This window comes from Scylla paramamosain, chromosome 1, assembly GCF_035594125.1.
Source record: "Scylla paramamosain isolate STU-SP2022 chromosome 1, ASM3559412v1, whole genome shotgun sequence".
Lineage (NCBI taxonomy): Eukaryota > Metazoa > Arthropoda > Malacostraca > Decapoda > Portunidae > Scylla > Scylla paramamosain.
The window spans coordinates 17,077,880-17,101,100 of record NC_087151.1 but is presented as its reverse complement, the minus strand read 5'-3'; the positions used below and the strand labels follow the sequence as shown (position 1 = coordinate 17,101,100).

The 23,221-nt window shown below is 39.1% G+C and overlaps 1 protein-coding gene across 18 annotated transcripts in view; it reads right to left on the bottom strand.

Moving 5' to 3' along the window:
• LOC135101587 (tyrosine-protein phosphatase non-receptor type 9-like) overlaps positions 1 to 23,221 on the bottom strand; it is a 251,169-nt gene that overhangs the window by 32,396 nt on the left and 195,552 nt on the right. For all 18 annotated transcript variants that reach the window (XR_010269342.1, XR_010269341.1, XM_064005749.1 and 15 more), the window contains 3 exons: positions 17,982 to 18,180; positions 14,300 to 14,460; positions 10,847 to 11,076 (listed from right to left, as the gene is read on the bottom strand). Coding sequence is in view for 16 of the 18 variants with exons in the window: in XM_064005749.1 (XP_063861819.1) it covers positions 10,847 to 11,076; positions 14,300 to 14,460; positions 17,982 to 18,180 (590 nt within the window). In the remaining 2 variants the exon portion in view is untranslated. The remainder of the gene's footprint in view (positions 1 to 10,846; positions 11,077 to 14,299; positions 14,461 to 17,981; positions 18,181 to 23,221) is intronic.

Sequence of the window (23,221 nt, the reverse complement as noted above, 5' to 3'; positions counted from 1 at the left end):
ATGATATTAAAAGTTGTTAAACTGAAATGGAGAAATGTAGATAGTGGAGTAGCACAAGGATCAGTGCTGGCACCAACACTTTTCCTTATCTACATAAATTATAAGCCTGAAGGAGTTAAAGAGTTACATGAGCTCATTTGCAGATGATGCAAAGTTACAAGGACATATAAGAAGCAACAAAGACTGCAAAGTTCTACAAGAGGATTTGAATAAAATCTGGAACTGGAGTAAGAAATGGGAGATGGAATTTAATGTGAAAAAATGTCATATAATTGAAATAGAAAAAAAATAAAAATACCAAAATGGACATATAAAATGAGAAATGAAGAAATAATAAAAGCACAAGAGAAAGATCTAGGAGTGATAATACAGGATAGTTAATAGTCAGAGAAGCATGTAGAAAAGATATTCGGAGATTCATATAAAATGGTGAGAAATACTTGAACAGCATTCCACTACATGGATAAAGATATGATGAGAAAAATAATTACCACCATGATTAGACCAAAGTTGGAATATGCTGAATCAGTGTGTTTTCCCCACAAGAAGAAACACAAAAAAACTAGAAAGGATACAAAGGATGGCAACGAAGATGGTTCCACAACTAGAAGAATTAACATATGAAGACAGTTTAAAGGAAATTAATCTGCCAACATTGGACATAAACATAAATAAATATAGTTTCCCACAGAGAAATACTAAAGTTTAGAACAAGCTAAGTTACAATGTAGTATTGGTAACAAGTGTGCACAACTTCAAGGAAAAACTGGACAAGTGTAGATATAGAAATGGGACCACATGAGTGTACCTCAGGTCCTCTGAATTACAACTAGTAAAACTAAGTAAACACACACACACACACACACACACACACACACACACACACACACACACATACACTCTCTCTCTCATTACAGTATTAGTGTATTGGTTTCTTACTTTGCTATATCTGATGGTCATTTATCAAGATACATCTAACGAACACCGTTATTTACAGGGAATTGTTCGGCTATGTGCATACATGTGTATGTACACACCGTGTAGTGTAGTGGTCAGCATGCTTGGCTCACAACCAAAAAGGCCCAGGTTCTACTCCCAGTCACGGCGAGGCAAATGGGCAACCCTCTTAATGTGTAGCCCCTGTTCACCTTGCAGCAAGTAGGTACGGGACGTAACCCAAGGGGTTGTGACCTTGCTTGTCTTGGTGTGTAGTGTGTGAGTGGTCTCAGTCCTATCCAAAGATCAGTCAGTACGAGCTCTGAGCTTTTCCTGTAGGGGAATGGCTGGCTGGGTGACCAGAAGGCGACTGTAAGTGAATAACACACTCACTCACGCATGCACGCACCCATCCATCCACTCTCTCTTTCTCTCTCTTTTATTACAATATTAGTGTATGTTTCTTACTGTCCCTTTCTATTACTGTACAATAAGTAATACTGTAGTACATAATAAAATTAGAGTACAGGGCAGTAATGAAATTCTGTTCTTACTTTGGAAGAAAACAATGCTTTAGTAGTGCCCTGTATGAAGCCAAAGGCAGGAAGATGATGCAACCGATTGTTGTATATTTTTGAAGGATGGTGCAATGTTTTTCTCCTGTGGAGCTTAGCCACAGCTTCTGCAGTGATGACATGCATGACTAACTTCTGAGTGGCTGCTGCCTGGGAAGAGGCAGGCAGTAGCCAGTCAGGAGTTAGCAGCATGTGATGTCAGTGCAGGTGTGGCTATCCTCCACGGGAGAAAAACATTGCACCATCTTTCAAAAATATGTGGTTGACAGCATGTCAACCAATTTTACTGCATTTTATGATGTAGTATGTTTCTAAAATAAAGCAAGTGTTCAAAAATTTTGAAAACACCGTAATTTGCTGAGTTAATTAGAAAAATAAAACAAATGTTTGACAGCCTTAGAGGGTTCATTATATTCAAAATTTGGTAAAATGAAGTTTGTTATATCAAGGGTTTACTGTATATTTAGATAAATAAAAATAAATAAATAAATAAATAAATAAATAAATACATGAATAATTAAATAAAAAATAAATAAATAAAGATAGAAATTGACTGATTGGTAAATATGGCCCAATTATTAACAATGATTTTTGAAGTTCTAGAAGGAGGATGTCTGTGGACCCAACAATACATGTAGAAGGCTGAGATTACTACTTATCATTTAGTGGCATGTCTGGATATGTAGGAGTTAAATAACTAAATGAAGCTATGTGTAATGCCAGTTACTCATGGTTAACAACTGAACAGTTTTTTGTCGCCCAAAACCAGAGTTGGCATTAAAAAATCTATCCCCCTTAACTCCCCAAAAAAACCTTAAGTGTTTTTTTGGGGAGGTAAAAAAAAAAAAAAAAAAAAAAAAAAAAAAAAAATCACAATTATAAAAATTGAGTTTTACATCATATTAATAAAATAAGGGCTATATATGTACATATGCATAAAAAATGTAAGAGCATTCAAGCCTGGCCTGTTCATTTCTTGTACAGTACAAGTTAACACAGGCTTTGCCCAACTGGACCAACCTGTATCAAGTGTCTGTCCTTCAGATAACACCTCAAACCTTTTGTTTTACTTGTTTATTTTTTAATTGGCTATTTAAACTGATTTACATATAAATTTGAAGAATTAACAAGAAAATAAAACAAGCAAACAAAAAATGAATAAAATAAAACACCAGAAAACAATAAAAAACACCCAAAAAAGAGTGTTGGGAATATTTTTTTTTAAACCTCCTCAAAAAAGTTTCGGGTTCTTTTTTTTCAATTGCTGTTACATTATATGAGGACCCCTTTTCACTTGCCACTGTATGAACCTCATAGTATGAGAAGAAACCAAATGTGGTTTTCAAGGCACTTCTATTTTGAAAGTGACTGTCACAAAAATGCATTATCCAGTGTTCCACTGATTACCTTGCAAGACCAATTTCTACACTTATTTCCTTACTTGACTTTCCACAGCAGTAGAGTGTCAGCTTCTTTCCAAAACCTGTTGTTCTACATGGTCAGAAAGAGTGAACATGGGGGTAAAAGATGTATGGTGGTGAAGTGAAATCATTGCTGACTGATGCCCCACCAAGACTTACAGCCAAATAAAAAAGATGCTATAGTACTGTATACATATGAGTGTGCGTATATATATATATATATATATATATATATATATATATATATATATATATATATATATATATATATATATATATATTGTTATGAGCAGCAGTTTGGAAGTGAAAGATAAAAGTTGGAGAGAAAGAGATATAGAGAGAGAGAAGAACAAGGAGAGAGAGAGAGAGAGAGAGAGAGAGAGAGAGAGAGAGAGAGAGAGAGAGAGAGAGAGAGAGAGAGAGAGAGAGAGAGAGAGAGAGAGAGAGAGAGAGAGAGAGAGAGAGAGAGAGAGAGAGAGAGAGAGAGAGAGAGGGGGGACAAGGAATGAAAAATGGAAGAGGGGAACTGTATCCCTCCTAACAGTCTCCCCTCCCTGGTAGCGGGGTATAGGATCAAGAAAAGGATAAAGGGATATGGAAGATAAGGGAAGAACCATAGGTGAGGAAACTGTGATGTAAGGTTCTGCCAATGAGACCCCCTCATTCTGGATTGAGGGTAGGGCATGGTGTAGCTCATTTATGTGATTGATGGGAACAGGGAGGATGGGGAGAGCAATGGAACCTCAAGGGCATATACAGAGTCTGTCATGACTAGTCAAGATAGGATATGGGACTGCTGAACAACTAAAATAGAATGTAACCAAGATAGCCTATGTAGGTGTCATCATATATTACACTGGTGCTTCACAATGCCTACATAGGCATTATCACAATGAAAGGGTTAAATTCCACCCAGCCCTTGTAGTTATCCCACAATAATTTTTATAAAATAAAAAATAGTCTTTTTAGAGGAAGAATAAGCGAGGTTGGTGAGTATAGCCGGTTGGTTTCTATCTCCCTGTCCCTTCCTTGTTCCACCCCCTCCCTCTCCCCATTTGTCTTGTGACCGCTGCCATGTCTGGGTATGCAGCTGCTTCTTTGTTCAGTTGGGTACTTGTTGTTGTAAGGGAAGGACACAGATACCTTGGCTGAGTGATGCAGCACTGGCACATAGGTCTGCGGTGATAAGTTAAAGGGCCATTATTAGTAATTATGAGTGTTTGTGGTAGTACGCCCCTGCCTCTGCTAGGTAGGATAAGAACCAGTCATAGATTTGGCTGATTGTGTGTACCAGTTTAATTCGTGGTGGACTATGAGTCTTACCCTTTCTGTCATGGCGTTCTAGTGGTTTGTGTTGTGTTGGGAGCCTGGGTGTGGTTTTCTGACCATCTCAGATCCTGTAATTTGTGGCGTACTATGGCAAAAAAAAATCTAGCCACTACAGATTTTATGTGAAAAGAAATGAAACATGCAGAATAATTTTGAATTTCTTTCCTTGTACAGAAAGAATTAATCCCTTAATCTGCAAGTAAAACAGAACCCAGCCATGGTCCCAAAGGACCCCTGCATAGATAAGCAAAGGCTGTGGCCCACAGTCAACCTTCCTTTTCTCTCTCTCTCTCTCTCTCTCTAGAATATCATAAATTATAGATAGGTAAGAGAGAGAGAGAGAGAGAGAGAGAGAGAGAGAGAGAGAGAGAGAGAGAGAGAGAGAGAGAGAGAGAGAGAGAGAGAGAGAGAGAGAGAGAATGAATAAAAGAATGGAAGGAAATTAAAAAAGAAAGGCAAAAAATAAAGATATAAAGAAACAAAATTAAAGCAAGAGAGTTTGCTTTTCTTCTTTCTTTTAACTGTTTAAATATTTTAATGTTATCAATTATGATGGTGACCATCTTATTAATGATTAGAAATGACCCATATCTATCTATCTATCTATCTATATCTATATCTATATATATATATATATATATATATATATATATATATATATATATATATATATATATATATATATATATAAAGTGAGAGAGAGAGAGAGAGAGAGAGAGAGAGAGAGAGAGAGAGAGAGAGAGAGAGAGAGAGAGAGAGAGAGAGGAGAGGAGAGGAGAGGAGAGGAGAGGAGAGGAGAGGAGAGGAGAGGAGAGGAGAGGAGAGGAGAGGAGAGGAGAGGAGAGAGGAGAGAGGAGAGGGGAGAGGAGAGGGGAGAGGAGAGGGGAGAGAGGAGAGGAGAGGAGAGGGGAGAGAGGAGAGGAGAGGAGAGGAGAGGAGAGGAGAGGAGAGGAGAGGAGAGGAGAGGAGACCCATCTCAATACCCAGGTCACAATCCCACCTCAACCTGACATAGTTTGTAAAAATGAATTATTTTTTATGTGTTGTCTTATTCTATTCTTCTAATATAGATAAAACCATCGACCAACAATTAGAATTAGATGAACTGTCAGCAAAATAACTGAATATGATTGAGGGAGAAAAGAATGCACAGTATAGGTTATGCAGGGCTTAAGTATTGGCTTGAGAGGTGAAACTCTTCCATCTCTCTCTCTCTCTCTCTCTCTCTCTCTCTCTGAAGTATATATATATATATATATATATATATATATATATATATATATATATATATATATATATATATATATATATTAATAACGTGGGGTATAAGCATTGAAAAGAACCGAGAGAGAGAGAGAGAGAGAGAGAGAGAGAGAGAGAGAGAGAGAGAGAGAGAGAGAGAGAGAGAGAGAGAGAGAGAGAGAGAGAGAGAGAGAGAGAGAGAGAGAGAGAGAGAGAGAATTTCAAAGTGGAATGCAATTAAAATTAGACAGCTTTTTCAAACCAGTACAGTCTCTGCTTTCAGCTGATGCACTAGTGGTACCAGCCAGCTTTGCAGCTCCAATGATGTACTACTGGTTGTAGGCTGTGCTGGTGGTCATAAGCTGTGCCTCCTAGAATGTGGCTATTGATTCTTTCCCAGCTGTTGAGAGTGACTATGCTGTTGTAATATTCCTTTTGCCTGTTAGTGAGTGAAACAAGCTGGTGATTCCAGTTGTGTAATTCACCACAAGAGGCCAGAAGGACCATGTGGAGGTGAATCACAGCTCTGCACTATGCTGTGCAGGAGGCAGGGTAGGGAGGCTGACCCAGGTAGTGGCAACTGAGAAGAGGAGTGGAACTTGTTGTGACCATCTGTGTACAGGGTGCAAGAGTCCAGAAGGGCCTTGCAACCTGCAGTTCTTAGACTACTTAACTTCTAAAGTGGAGCATATTCTGACCCTCTTCCCTTTCGCAGAGATTTCCATTCTTGGAGACTTCAATGTTCTCCACCAGCTTTGGCTTTCCTCTCCCTTCACTGACCATCCTGGTGAACTAGCCTTCAACTTTCCTATCCTCCATGACCTAGAGCAATTGGTGCAACACCCTACTTGTATTCCTGACCGTCTTGGAGACGTACCCAACATTCTTGACCTTTTCCTGACCTCTAATCCTTCTGCTTATGCTGTCACCTTTTCTTCTCCGTTGGGCTCCTCTAATCACAATCTTATATCTGTATCTTGTCCTATCGCTCCAATCCCTCCTCAGGATCCCCCTAAGTGAAGGTGCCTCTGGTGTTTTGCCTCTGCTAGTTGGGGGAACCTGAGGAGGTATTTTGCTGATTTTCCCTGGAATGACTACTGCTTCCGTGTCCGAGAGCTGTCTTCATGTGCTGAGTGCATAACAGAGGTGATAGTGTCTGGAATGGAGGCGTACATTCCTCACTCTTTTCCTCGACCTAAACCTTCCAAACCTTGGTTTAACACAGCTTGTTCTCGTGCTACACATGCTAGAGAGGTGGCCCACAAAAGGTATTTAAGCCTTCCATCACCAAAATCTCATGCACTTTATATTTCTGCCCGGAACCATGCCAAGTCTGTTCTCCAACTAGCCAAAAACTCCTTCATTAACAGAAAATGTCAAAACCTTTCAGGATCTAACTCCCCTCGAGACTTCTGGCACCTAGCCAAAAATATCTCCAATAACTTTGCTTCTTCTTCTTTCCCTCCTTTACTTCAACCAGATGGCACCACTGCTATCACATCTATTTCTAAAGCTGAACTCTTTGCTCAAACCTTTGCTAAAAACTCTACCTTGGATGATTCTGGGTTTGTTCCTCTCTCTCCTCCAACCTCTGACTACTTCATGCTACCTATTAAAATTCTTCACAATGATGTTTTCCATGCCCTTGCTGGCCTAAACCCTCGGAAGGCTTATGGACCTGATGGGGTCCCTCCTATTGTTCTCCAAAACTGTGCCTCCGAGCTTGCACCTTGCCTAGCCAAACTCTTTCAGCTCTGTCTGTCAACATCTACCTTTCCTTGCTGGAAGTTTGCCTACATTCAGCCTGTTCCTAAAAAGGTTGACCGTTCTAATCCCTCAAACTACCATCCTATTTGCTTTAATTTCCTGCCTATCTAAAGTTTTTTAATCTATCCTCAACAGGAAGATTCTTAAACATCTATCACTTCACAACCTTCTATCTGATTGCCAGTATGGGTTCCGTCAAGACCGCTCTACTGGTGATCTTCTGGCTTTCCTTACCGAGTCTTGGTCATCCTCTTTTAGAGATTTTGGTGAAACTTTTGCTGTTGCCTTGGACATATGAAAAGCTTTTGATAGAATCTGGCACAAAGCTTTGATTTCCAAACTACCCTCCTATGGCTTCTATCCTTCTCTCTGTAACTTTCTGACTGTTCTATTGCTGCTGTGGTAGACAGTCACTGTTCTTCTCCTAAATCTTTTAACAGTGGTGTTCTTCCTGTCACCCACTCTCTTCTTATTATTATTCATTAATGATCTTTTAAACCAAACTTCTTGTCCTATCCACTCCTATGCTGATGATACCACCCTGCACTTTTCCATGTCTTTTCACAGATGTCCAACCCTACAGGAAGTAAACATTTCATGCAGGGAAGCCACAGAACGCTTGACTTCTGATCTTTCTAAAATTTCTGATTGGGGCAGAGCAAACTTGGTACTGTTCAATGCCTTAAAAACTCAATTCCTCCATCTATCAACTTGACACAACCTTTCAGACAACTATCCCCTCTTCTTCAATGACATTCAACTGTTCCCCTCTTCTATACAGAACATCCTCGGTCTGTCCTTTACTTATAATCTGAACTAGAAACTCCACATCTCATCTCTAGCTAAAAGAGCTTCTATGAAGTTAGGCATTCTGAGATGTCTCTGCCAGTTTTTCTCACCCCCACAGCTGCTAACTCTGTACAAGGGCCTTATCCATCCATGTATGGAGTATACTTCACATGTCTGGGGGGTTTCCACTCATACTGCTCGTCTAGATAGGGTGGAATCAAAAGCTTTTTATCTCCTCTGACTGTCTTCAGCCTCTCTCTCATCGCCGCAATGTTGCATCTCTAGCTGTCTTCTACCACTATTTTCATGGTAACTGCTCTTCTGATCTTGCTAACTGCATGCCTCCCCTCCTCCAACGGCCTCGTTGCACAAGACTTTCTTCTTTCTCTCACCCCTATTCTGTCCACCTCTCTAACGCAAGAGTTAACCAGTATTCTCAATCATTCATCCCTTTCTCTGGTAAACTCTGGAACTCCCTGCCTGCTTCTGTATTTCCACCTTCCTATGACTTGAATTCCTTCAAGAGGGAGGTTTGAAGAAACTTATCCTTCAAATTTTGACTACCACTTTGGACCCTTTTCTGGAACTGGCACCTTGGTGGGTTTTTTTTGTTTATTGTTTTTTTTGTTGCCCTTGGCCAGTGTCCCTCCTACATAAATTAGAAAAAAAAAAAAAAGAGAGAGAAAAAGAAGTCTGTAAATTTTATGGTAAATTATTTCTGTGTGTGCGTGTGCGCATGTGTGATTTTCTGTTAGAATTGACTGTTAGTGTGAAGTATAAATACACACAAGACACTGATTTTCTTGCACAATAATAATACTGAAAGTCAAATAAGATACCGTATTATATGTGACCTACATTCTGAAAACAACTGTACAATATCCGGGAAGAAAATAACACTGCGCTGGCTAAAAGATGCAGAGGACACATCCTCGTATATGATACAAGACACACAAGGATGCAACAGATGTGTCCAAATGCAAATGCATATATTTAAAAAATCCTCCTACTGTCCTCCTCCATCATAAATCTCAAGAACATCCGACAACTTTTCTGTCCAACCTATCGTATAGTTTTCTATGTCCATGAATGCTGCATACAATTTTCTATCCTTTTAATTGCAAAAAACCTGCTCTATACAACCTTTTTCTTTCCTAAATATTCCCTGCTCCTCATTGACCTTCACCTGAGTCAATTTCATCAGTCTCTCAGTCAAGATTCCCAAAGACTATTCCTAACACACAAAACAAACATATCTTCTTTTAACTATTATAATCATTCCTAAACGATTACAATAACTACCTTCTACTTAATTGATATTTCTCCTTGTCTCCAGGCCATTTTGCATATAAGAAGCATCAAATCTTTCACCATCCTTTAACATTTCAATACTTATTCCACCTATGTTTGTAGCTTTAGACTGGTGTACACAAACTTAAGTTTATCTAATTATCTCTACTTTTCCCTTTGCTGACACTTTCCCCAATCCTTGCCACTCAAGTGCATCCATGTAACACTGCAGCAGCCTCCTTCCACTCATTTTCACACTTTGTTCTCATTTCTATTCCAACACTCAATCATTCCTCAATGTTTCTCTTGCACCCCTGCATCAATCTTCCCTATCTAAAACTTTCTATTACCTCTTTTCTCTTCTTAGTTGGATTTGTTCCACTTACAATAATTGAAATTACTCAATGCATTCTTTCCTATCCCCACCTGGGAGAGGTGAAGCCCCATTTCTGCCTATGGCCATGGGAACTGCTGGTTGATGCCAAGTATTATGTAGTGCTCTTTCTGAAGGGATATTAAGATTATTGGGTGAAGGCTATTAAAAAGAACTTAAATTGAGTCCTGAAAAAAAGAGAGAAAAAAAAAAAAAAAAAAAAAAAAAAAAAAAAAATATATATATATATATATATATATATATATATATATATATATATATATATATATATATATATATATATATATATATATATATATATATATATATATATATATATATATATATATATATAAAGTAAAGAGCAAAGTAAGATAAATTAAAGTCCATTAAGAAATGAAATTACACACTGGTAGTGGATACAGCAATTCCTTTGTCACTGGTTTCAGCCCACAGAGTGTACTAATGAGATGCGCCTCAAGAAAGCGGGATTGGGCTAGCTTACTGTTCTATAAAAGGGTAGGCTTATTATAGTCTTTTCCCATACAATCATGGATTTTCTTGCATTCCATGCAATGGCAATTGCATCCTGATTAAATCTCATTGGTTACAATATTGCCACTGCACAAAGATCCTAATATATTCATTTTAAAATCAGAAGAACATAAATATTACATCACTGCATAAAGTGGTTTAAACTATGTTGCATAAGCCAAGAGGCATTTAGCTATCATGCACATCAATGTCTCTTTGAGTTAAGTACCTGTGAAGTGAGCTGCTTTCGAACTTCCTGAGGCACAATTTTACATATTTTCCCCACACATAGTCTATTACTTTGATCTCATACTGCAGACCTTCATATGCCCTTCAATATGACACCAAATTTCTTTCTGATCTGGTCTATCAAACAACTTATACAAACTACCCTGTACTCCAAATTTTCTACATGCCCAAACAACATGAGTCCCATCTCACCTACCTAATCATTCCAAAGATCAAACCTCTCACAGACATTTTACATTTTTCATATGTAATTATACAATGACCTGAATATTTCATTTTCATCTCAATGTATGCATGGGAAACTCTGATTGTCAGAAGCTGTAGAAGAGGTTTTAACTAACCACAGTGTCTACAATGGTAAGCGCTGTGACGGTGTAGTCATGGTAGTTGTAGACGTGAGTGTTGGTAATGGTGAAATGTGAATGGGAGACACTGCTGTCCTGCTCCAGTGGCCAATACTGTCCACATTTGGTGCGACCACGTTCTACTGCTCTCGTTGTCATCACTACAACGCACACCCGTTGCTCCCAGATCATCCGCCAGAAGTCCCCAAATGTTCCAGGCAGAGGACCTGATAGAAAGATATATAAAGATGTGTAACAAAATATATATGAAATTCTCAGTTACTGGATCTTTTTTTGTGTTAGACACCTTTATTTGATAAATGCCTTACTAGTTTCAAATTATCTGTTCTCTCTACATAGTGCTCATACTGGTTGAAATTCACCATCAAAGAATATGAAAAATAAGATTTAAAAAATCTAAAGTTGACCATTATTTGGAAATCTTTTTATACACTTTTCTAAATGATTCTAACAGTTTTTAGATTTCCATCTTGGAGCTTAGTTTTCCTCATCACAAGCTGGGTGAGGAGCTAAACGGTGAAGCAAATCTTGCAGCAGAGGAATAATGTGATGGTAAAACACTTTTTTTTTTAGGAGGTACACTGGCTGAAAAAAAAAAAAAAAAAAAAAAAAAAAAACACTGAGATGCCAGCCCCAGAAGAGGGTCCAAAGTGGTAGTCAAATTTTTTATTTTATTTATTTATTTTTTCTTATAGGTAGCATGTAGTAGTCAGAGGGTGGAGAAGAGGGAGGAACAAGCCCTGAATCATCCAAGGTAGAGTTTTTAGCAAAGGTTTGAGTGAAGAGTTCAGCTTTAGAGATAGATGTGATAGCAGTGGTGCCATCTGGTTGAAATAAAGGAGGGAAAGAAGAAGCAGCAAAGTTATTGGAGATATTTTTGGCTAGGTGCCAGAAGTCATGAGGGGAGTTAGATCTTGAAAGATTTTGACACTTTCTGTTAATGAAGGAGTTTTTGGCTAGTTGGAGAACAGACTTGGCATGGTTCCAGGCAGAAATGTAAAGTGCAAAAGATTCTGGTGATGGAAGGCTTAAGTACTTTTTGTGGGCCACCTCTCTATCATGTACAGCACAAGAGCAAGCTGTGTTAAACCAAGGTTTGGAAGGTTTAGGTTGAGAAAAAGAGCGAAGAATGTACGCCTCCATGCCAGACACTATCACCTCTGTTATGCACTCAGCACACAAAGACATGTCTCTGACATGGAAGCAGTAGTCATTCCAAGGAAAATCAGCAAAATACCTCCTCAGGTCCCCCAACTAGCAGAGGCAAAACACCAGAGGCACCTATGCTTAGGGGGATCCTGCAACATCCAGCTTTGGATTGAAACTGAGGATAGAGAAAGTAGGAGGGAACAGAAAAGGGGCTACTGTCAGTTGCCTCAGACATCTGAGTTTTAGTGAGGAAAAGAAGATGAGGTTTAGAAGAGGAAAGGTGGTGTTCTACAGATTGAAAATTAGATCTTAGACTGCGAATGCTGCAGAAGTTAATGAAGAAAAGTTGAAGGGGGTGTCAAGACACTTAGGGTCATTGTCAGAAGGGCAGTCCAACCTGGGGACATTTGTGGTCCCCTCCCCAGATGGGGACTACAAGGCTGATGCAAGAGTCGCCATGATAATTTTGAATTTTTTTGAGTGAAGGGTGTGTGTGTTATTAGGTGCTTTGTGTGGAGGAGGAGAGTTGTCTTTAGAGAGCAGGCTGTGACTACCCCTTTGTGTTGTGAGACACAAAGAGAAACATTCAGTGAGGTCACATGTAGGTTGCATTGTAGATGGTGATGTTTACACATTTGTATTATAAAAAAACTATAGTCATCACAAGATTACATTCTTTAGATATTGTTGATAACAAAACTAGTTGTGGTAATACATGAAAATGAATACACTGACCACACATATGATAGTTAGCAGCAAACAAAATAAGTCACTATTATTATCAGGTTTTATGATTCCACTGCAGGGAAATGGGCTTCTCCAACATTCAACACTTACTTTTGTCTGTTGCCCAACTATTCCAGGCCATCCCAGACAAATCTCTAATCTCATTCTTCCCTCTAGTTCTATGCCTATCCAGCCCTTCCCTAACCATTTTTTTTTATGTAGGAGGGACACCGGCCAAGGGCAACAAAAACCTAATAAAAAAAAAGCCCATTGAGACTATGGTCCTTGCATAGGGTCTGAAGCAGTAGTCAAAAATTGAAGGATAAGTGTCTTGAAACCTCCTCCTTGAAGGAATTCAAGTCACAGGAAGGTGGAAATATATAAGCAGTCAAGGGGTTCCAGAGTTTACCAGAGAAAGGAATGAGTGATTGAGAATACTGGTTAATGGTTAACTCTTGCATTAGAGAGGTGGACAGAATAAGGGTGAGAGAAAGAATAAAGTCTTGTGCAGCAAGGGTGTGGGAGGAGGGGAGGCATACAGTTAGCAAAATCAGAAGAGCAGTTAGCATGAAAATAGTGGTAGAAGATAGCTAGAGATGCAACACTGCGGCAATGAGAAAGAGGCTGAAGACAGTCAGTTAGAGGAGAGGAGTTGATGAGATGAAAAGCTTTTGATTCCACCCTGTCTAGAATAGCAGTATGAGTGGAGCTCCCCAGACATGTGAAGCATACTCCATACATGGACGGATAAGGCCCTTGTACAGAGTTAGCAGCAAGGGGGTGAGAAAAACTGGTGGAGACATTTCAGAACACCTAATTTCATAGAAGCTGTTTTAGGTAGAGATAAGATGTGAAGCTTCCAGTTTAGATTATAAGAAAAGGACAAACTGAGGATGTTCAGTGTAGAAGAGGAGGGCAGTTGAGTGTCATTGAAGAAGAGGGGATAGTTGTCTGGAAGGTTGTGTTGAGTTGATAGATGGAGGAATTGAGTTTTTGAGTCATTGAACAATACTAAGTTTGCTCTGCCCCACTGGAGCCCAATGGAGAAGAGAGGGTAACTGCATAAGCAGAAGGATTAGAGGTTAGGAAAAGGTCAAGAATGTTGAGCGTATCTCTAAGACGGTCAGGAATACAAGTAGGTTGCCATTCCATTGCTCTATACTATGTACTTTACTAAAAATGTTGAGAGAAAATCTACAGACAAAAGATAGCCTAACCTTCCAGGGGAAGATGAAGTATATCTATAAGACAATGTGAAGAGAGAGAGAGAGAGAGAGAGAGAGAGAGAGAGAGAGAGAGAGAGAGAGAGAGAGAGAGAGAGAGAGAGAGAGAGAGAGAGAGAGAGAGAGAGAGAGAGAGAGAGAGAGAGAGAGAGAGAGAGAAAACATTGTACTTTGCTGAAATGTTTAGAGAAAATCTACAGACAAAAGATGGCCTAAATTTCCAGAGGAGGATGAAGTATATCTGTAAGACAATGTGGATGAAGAAAAGGAAAAAAACATTTTCCTATTATCTTTTAAAGTGGTAATGAATTCCTGACTGAAATTTTCCTACCTTGGGTAGATATGAAAGCCCTTTTTTGTTTATATCCATCAACATAGTTTGCATTAATATAATCAGTGTGTCCCTCTTCATCCTCAGCTGCCAGCACAACTCGAGTGCTGTCAAAGCACAGGACATCAGTATATCGATTTTTGACCTGATTGCACCTTTTTCTGTAAAAGAAATTTCACCAATTTACTCATTGGATGTTACAGCTATATACTAATATCAATGATATTAGAAAAATCTTTCTTATGCAGATGGTGCTTATATATATATATATATATATATATATATATATATATATATATATATATATATATATATATATATATATATATATATATATATATATATATATATATATATATATATATGAGAACTAGGAGTAAAAACAATTGATCTTGTATTGCATGAGACAAATGGTAGTCAGTCCAAAATGGAATTTGCATCATCACAATAAATATCCCTATGGGGGGAACTTCAGTGCAGAGTCTTTCAACAGATGACTGTTGGGCTGAAAAGAGTACCTGATTACCTTGACTTTCCTATGGTATACAAGAACGACTGTCAATTTATCAAGACACAAAAATTGTGGTCAATAAACTTTGTAGGAAAAGTGTAAGAAATTACCATAATAGTTGTATTTTCCTGAAAACCAAGACAGATTATTGAACACCTTGTAGCATAGCAAAGTTTTCTCTTGAATAAAAAATATAGCCCAAAATGAGTCACCTGCCTATAAAAATGTTTAATGTACTTAAACATGTCTTAGAAACGTACTCATTTCTAATTTGCCAGTATCTCTTTGTTGGAAAAGCAGAAGATAATTTCCTCACTTAATAAATTTCAGGACAGAAGGTTCTCTTGGGATGAGATGGGCTTTTTTCTGCCACCAGCCCAGTACACTCTATTTGGCAGGAAGGAAGCAAGGTTCAGGAGCTGCCTTAAACAGTTACTTTAGATGGATGCAGTATGTACTTTCAATACACCAGGAGCAGTTAAGGGCAGGGGGCAGGCACAGTGAGTGTGGCAGTGAATTTCAAATGTGAACAATAATGGCTTGGAGTTTGGGTGAGGACTGTGCCTGTGTCCAAGTGTCACTGTCTTCAGACACAGCCCCATACTGTGTCCACCACCCTCCTACGCTTCTCGTCTCACTGTCATTTTGGCGGGGCTCCTGTGTGGCGTCCTCCCACATGCCTTATCCTGCGCTCTCAGTCACAGTTGGGTCTGGCCCAGCCTTGGGGGATGGACTTGGCAGCTGCTGCTCCTTTGTATCCACAATATTTTTATAATACGCAGCAGCTTATTACTACATCTTTTCCCTGGCACCCCCTGCAGCAATCCAAGCACACCATGGGCAACTCTACAATCAACAAACAAGACTAACAAATAAGTAAAATCTAGCACGTATGGTGGCAGCGGTGGGATGGAGACAACATGCCTGCTTCTTCCCCCCTGACACCCAAGGCCTCTGTTCACCGCTCTGGCTGTGCCAGCTACAATGCCACTCCAGCCTGTGTTCCTGCCTTCACAATGTGCTGTTTTGGCATCACCTGCTATTGCTATGCTACCATGTCTATAGTGTCTTCTTTAGCTGCTTCAGGGCCTCCATCAAACTTTCTCCTGTCTGCCTACCTGCCTGTCAACCTGTATTCTCATATGACTCTTCAAGCTGTCACAGATGCAACTCCCCTGCTATAGCTGCTGATCCTGTCATTTCAAGACTGGACTCTTCAAGCTGTCAGAGATGCATCTTGCCTGCTACAGCTGCTGTTCCTGTCATTTCAAGACTGGACTCTTCAAGCTGTCACAAATACATCTCACCTGGTATAGCTGCTGTTCCTGTCATTTCAAGACTGGACTCTTCAACCAATCGGAGATGCATCTCGCCTGCTATTGCTGCTGTTCCTGTCATCTCAAGACTGGACTCATCAAGCTGTCATAGATGTATCTTGCCTGCTATAGCTGCTATTCTTGTTGTTTCAAGATTGGAATCTTCAAGCCGTCACAGATGCATCTTGCCTGTTATAGCTGCTGTTCCTGTCATTTCAAGATTGGACTCTTCAAGCCATTAGTCCATATCAGAGACACACATCTCAACTGCTTTAGTGCTGTTGTTCCTGTTGCACAAGACTTAGGAGTTAGGACTTCTCAGCTGTCAATCTTCACTTCAATACTGCATCTTGACTGCTTCAATGCTGTTGTTCCATTTGGTTCAAGACTTAGGACTTCAGTTTAAAAGCTTCAGTTTAAAAAATAAGGTTTGATTTTCAAGGAGTACAACAACTATGGTTAATTTTTTACATCTCTTATGTTTTTGCTGTGAAGTTTACTGACCACATCAGTTTTGTGTGCTGATACTTTGACGAAGAGCTTCTTGCACAAATGCATGGAAGTAAAGGTGATTAAGGTTTTTTTTCAGGCTAGCAACTCAGTACAGCAATGCCATGTAGTGACAGCGAGCTTGGGAAGTCCCCCATAGGATGTTACAGGATACATATAAAAGACAATACAACTTTCACACACACACAATTCATACATTCCCTTCCCTTAACACATTAAAACATTACAATAAAAAATAAAATAAACAGCTGAATTATCAATACAAAACTCAAAATTCATTACAGAGGACTGAGGAAATTACCCCTCATATCTCCATCTAACGGCACAAAATGCTGTCTCACCATCTACCTCTCAGAATATATAGGGATTGGAATTACAGTGGAACCTCAGTTACTGAATGCCTCCCTTTTCAAACAGATCAGTTTTCAAACAAAATTTTGAACCCATAATTGCTTCAGTTGCCATACCATAATTTGGTTCTCAAATAAAGTTACTGAATTTCATATGCTAAAAGAGAAAAAGCAAAAGCTGCTGTTTATTGCCAATTTATAGTTTCTATAAACAGTTCAAAACTTTGAAGTAAGTAAATGTAATCTCACTTAAGAGCCTCAATGTAAACAGACAATTTTCGGGTAGGAATAAACTCGTGCCACCTGTGGCTCTCTCAATGATCTACAATGACATCACTACTACTACTGCACAACTGCATTTTTCCAAAAGCTTTTCTCAGCAGCAAGATGTCTAAATGTTATGATCACCTTCATTTTAGCAGTAAGTGGGTTGCTCCTCTCTGTGCTACTCTGTAAGGTTTCCCTCACTAGATTGGTGACGAAGAGAATACCTGCACGGTCTAAACAACATCTTATGAGTTCCATATTACAAAGGTCATTCAGTACATCTATTTCAGATAAATAATATCTGAGCTGGAGATGCTGTGGAGTGGACAGGTGACTGGGAATGGAGTGAACTATTTTACATTGATTCCTATAGGAAAAATAGTTTTGGTTTCTGAACATTTCAGATTTGGGACGGCATTCAGGAGCAAACTGGGTTTGAGAACCAAGGTTCCACTGTATATACAAATCTAGAACAGTGAAACAACAACCTTGCATCATTCATTATCTATTCCAGAATGAAAAAGAGAATCAAATTTAAACCTTTTAAACTTTGTACTTGCTTTCTTGCATTTCTAAATATAGCATCTTACTACAGGAAATGTTCCAAAGCTATTAGAAATTAAAACATGGATAAGCTTTCACTTCTACATGAGCTAAAAAGATTTCACCTCCATGCAAGCTTTGTCCTTGTTAGTATTAGTACTGCCACAGCAGAAGTGGTTCTGTACCTGGAATTTTCAAAGGTTCCTTCAGGGGGACGGCTCTTAATTTGTGTGTAGTCATGATAGAGACCTTGCCGCCCCTTGTCCCTCAAGTACCGCACAAACTCCTCCAGGGTAAGGCCTCGGCCATCATCATAGTGAAGGCTGTCATCGTCGCTGAACCCACTACTGCCACTGCTGGGTGGAGCCAGGGGGGAGCCTCGACCTACAGAATGAAACCCATGGACCATGTGATGCTTAAAAGTGGCATCTGAAACAACTCAAAGGGTTATTATATGTAAAGTCACTCCTCAAAAAGAGAGAGAGAGAGAGAGAGAGAGAGAGAGAGAGAGAGAGAGAGAGAGAGAGAGAGAGAGAGAGAGAGAGAGAGAGAGAGAGAGAGAGAGAGAGAGAGAGAGAGAGAGAGAGAGAGAGAGAGAGAGAGAAAGTGCTGCTAAGTACCTAATTTCTGGGCATGCACTGTACACTTTTCCCTATAAAACTACTTAAATCATTCTGTACAACAATCAGTAATAGAGAAGCGATGTTAACTGTGATTTCCACTGAATACAAAAAATGTGATTTTATCTTCCTAAAACTGTTATGGAAGTAAATATATAAAGAATCAAAATTAAACAAAATAGTAAATGAAAAAACAATATAGAAAGAGGAGGCAGTAGACGCCTGCCAGAACAACAATTACTCCTAATGAGGTATGAAGCACTGGATCAGTGGGTGCTGTGAACTTATCAATAACCCAGTTGTGACCTCACTTAATGTTTCCCTTTGTGTCTCACAACACAAGGGGGCAGTCACAGCCTGCCCTCTAAACATAACTCTCTTCCTTCATACAAAACTACATGCACCTAATTACACATGCACACCCTTCACTCAAAATTCTATATGAAATATGGCAACTTCTGCACCAGCCTCTGAGTCCCTGTCTGGGGAGGGGATCACAACTGTCCCCTGTTTAAACTGTTCTTCTGGTATCGACCTTAAGTGTCTTGACGCCTCCCCTCAACTTTTTCTTAATTAACTTTTGCAACATTCGCAGCCTTAGATCTGATTTTCAATCTATAGAACACCACCTTTCCTTTACTAAACCTCATCATCTTTTTCTCGCTGAAACACAAGTGTCTGAGGCAAATGACAGTAACCCTTTTTCTGTTCCCTCCTACTTTCTCTATTCTCATTTTCAATCCAAAACTGAATGTTGTCTCTATGTGCAATGACTTAATGTTCTCATAACCATGCTCTTGAATCTTCTGAATTTTTCATCATCTGGCTACAACTGCAGCCACTCTCAAATTAAATTTATCTGTGCTGTATACCACTCACCCTAGTCCTCTGATTATTAAAACATCTTTGACTGCTTGACTTCCAAAGTGGAGCACATCCTCTCTTCCCTTTTGTGGAAATCCATTCTTGGAGACTTCCATGTTCACCACCAGCTCTGAGTTTCTTCTCCCTTCACTGACTTCTAATTTTGCTACCCTCCAAAACCTAGAGTAACTGGTCCAACACCCTACTTGTATTCCTGACCGTCTTGGAGACATGCCCAACATTCTTGAACTTTTCCTAACCTCTAATCTTTCTGCTTATGCTGTTATCCTATCTTCTCTGTTGGGCTCCTCTGGTCACAACCTTATATCTGTATCTTGTCCTATTGCTCCAATCATTCCTTAGGATTCCCCAAGAAAGAGGTGCCTCTGGCATTTTGCCTCTGCTAACTGCAGGGAACTGAGGAGGTATTATTTTGATTTTCCTTGGAATGACTACTGCTTCCATGTCAAAGACCTGTCTATATATGGACTCCACAAAAGAGGTGATAGTGTCTGGCATGGATGTGTACATCCCTCATTCTTTCTCTCTACTTAAACCATTCAAACCTTGGTTATTCAAACCTTTGTTTTACAAAGTCTGTTCTCATGCTATACATGATAGAGAGGTGTCCCACAAATGGAGCTTGAGCCTTCCATCACCTAAATCACATTCACTTTATACTTCTGTCTGGTATCATGCCAAATCTGTTCTTCTAGCCAAAACTACTTCATTGGTAGAAAGTCAAAATCTTTCAAGATCTAACTCCTCTCATGACTTCTGGCAATTAGCCAAAAAACATCTCACTTCTTTATTTCCAGCTGATGGCACCAGTGTCATCTCATCTATTTCTAAAGCTGAACCCTTCACTCGAACCTTTGCTAAAAACTCAACCTTGGATGATTCAGGTTCCTCCCTCTTCTTCACCCACCAACTTCATGCTACCCATCAAGATCCTTCGCAGTGATGTTTTCTATGCCCTTGCTGGCCTTAACCCTCAAAACACTTATGGATCTGATAGGGTCCCTCCTGTTGTTCTTAAAAAAATGTGCCTCCATGTTTGCACCTTGCCTAGTCAAACTCTTCCAACTCTGTCTTTCAACATCTATCTTTCCTTCCTGCTGGAAATCTGCCTACATCTAGCCTTTTCCTAAAAAGGGTGATTGCTCTAATTCCTCAAACTACCATCCTATTGGTTTAATTTCTTGCCTCTCTAAAGTTTTTTTATCTATCCTCCACAGGAAGATTCTTAAACTCCTATCACTTCACAGCCTTATATCTGATCACCAGTACAGGTTCCATTGGGACTACTCTACTGGTGATCTTCTGGCTTTCCTTATTGAATCTTGGTTATCCTCTTTTAGGAATTTTAGTGAAACTTTTACTGTTGCTTTAGGGCTTGTCTACATGATCAGTTCTGTAGTGTGGTTTTGGAGCATGGCTTCATAACTGTTCCCTAAAATAGACCATGCAGACAAGTGCTAAACCACCTACACTTGCTGGGCAGTGACATGTGGGAGCTGAATAGTTGCAAGGCCACCTGTGTCAACCACAGGCATGCCATTCACACTCTGCTGTAGACAGGAGTAGGAGCGTGGCATATACTGTTGGTCTCATCTAAATGTACTGGATTATCTCCTTTTTGTTTCCACACTGCAGTTCATTAAACAATTGGTTGTAGCTTCCACACTGTTTTTCAACCATGCTTTAACCCACACACTCCACACTTGTCTTCTCTTTTTTTTTTTATGATCTTTCCCGCAACCAGAACGTACAAAAGTGCAGCCAATCGCTGCTGTAGTCTCCCTCACACTGCGATACCATCAGTGGGAAGGGATCATATGGACAGCGTATCTGGTAGCCATCATTCAGCATCATTCTCTGTCTCCATGCCTCAACACCAATCCAAAAAATGCAACAACACCATATGTACCACCCAATCATGTAGATGAGCCCTAAGATGTATCAAAAGCTTTTGACAGTCTAGCACAAAAGCTTTGATTTCCAAACCACCCTTCTACAGCTTCTATCCTACTTTCTGTAACTTCACCTCAAGTTTCTGTTCCATTGCTGCTGTGGTAGACAGTCACTCTTCTCCTAAGGCTATTAACTATCCTGTTCTCCACTCTCTTCCTATTATTCATCAATGATCTTCTAAACTAAACTTTTTCTCCTATCCACTCCTATGCTGATGATACCACTATACACTTTTCCAAGTCTTTTCATAGACATCCAACATTTCAGGAAGTAAACAGTTCATGCAGGAAAGCCAAAGAATGCCTGATTTCTGATCTCTCTAAAATTTTTGATCGGGGCAAAGGAAAATTATTATTGCTCAATGCCTCTAAAAATCAATTCCTCCATCTATCAACTTGATACCATCTTCCAAATAACTATCCTCTCTTCTTCAATGACATTCAGCTGTTTCCCTCTTCTACACTAAACATCCTTGGTCTGTCCTTTACTTATAATCTAAACTAGAAACTTAATATCTCATCTCTAACTAAAATAGCTTCTAAGAAGTTAGGCACTCTGAGTCCTTTCTGCCGGTTTTCTCACCCCCCCACTTCAATTGCAAAGCCAGTAAAGGGGCCTTATTCATCCATGCATGGAATGTGCTTCACATGAATTGGGGGATTCCACTCATATTCCTCCTTTTCATCTAATCAACTCCTCTCCTCTGACTGTCTTCTGCTTATCTCTCATCACCAGTGTTGCATCTCTTGCTATTTTCTACCACTATTTTCATGCTAACTGCTCTTCTGATCTTACTAATTGCATGCCTTCCTTCCTCCTACAGCCTCACTACACAAGAGTTTCTTCTTTCTCCCATCCCTACACTGTCCACCTCTCTAATGCAAGAGTTAACCAGTATTCTCAATCATTCATCCCTTTCTCTGGTCAACTCTGCAACTCTGCTTCTGTATTTCCTCCTTCCTATGACTAACTCTTTCAAGACACTTATCCTCTGTTATTGGATAATTCTATTTAGCAATGTCCTGAGAACTTGCATTTAAGTGGACCTTTTTTTTTTTAATTCATATTTTTGTTGCTCTTGGCCAGTGACCCTCTTACATAAAATAAATAAATAAATAAATGCAAATAAAAAAACTCATTCACCTTTGTCATTAAATCTTCAGTGAACAACTATGCATCTATAGAAAAATATATAAATAGTTCTCTGCTTGTTGCTATCAAATACTTTGCAAGTGCAGACTTGTTTCATGGCATTGTTAGATACTTTTCTTTTTAAAATTCCAATTCCACTCAAATATACTGCAAGACCTTAAATTTTATAAATAATGCAAGGGAGTGCAGGACAGATATCTCTCCCCACTGTGCCTGATAGTTGCTATTTCTGATTCAAAACCTGAGCATATTATCTTCAGGGCATGTGAGTTGCTATACATAACAATTTGCCACTTTTAATACCTCCCATGGCTGTAAATCGTACATCAAAGCTTTGCTGTATGGACATACTGTGATGTTTACAGTTCCTTGATTTTTTTTGCAGTCAGTATATATATATATATATATATATATATATATATATATATATATATATATATATATATATATATATAGACACACACACACACACACACACACACACACACACACACACACACATGGTGTCTAGAGCCAGAGTGATGTAAGTACTGAAAATTGAAAACAGAGAAAAATGCTGTCAAAGTTTTGTGAGTTTCAAAATGGGATACCTCTTCAATGGATTAAGATAAGAAAGTAATAATTGATAAAAAAAAAATTCAGTAACTTATGCCCTTTACATCTATTTAGTTGAATTACATTATGAAGTAACAATTAAATTACATTATTAAAAATAAATAGGTGACTGCATTTTTTCTTCAATATGATTTTGTTAAGGATATCACACAGCTACATTAAAATTGTATCTAGCACCCATACAATGTTTATTTCCTTTA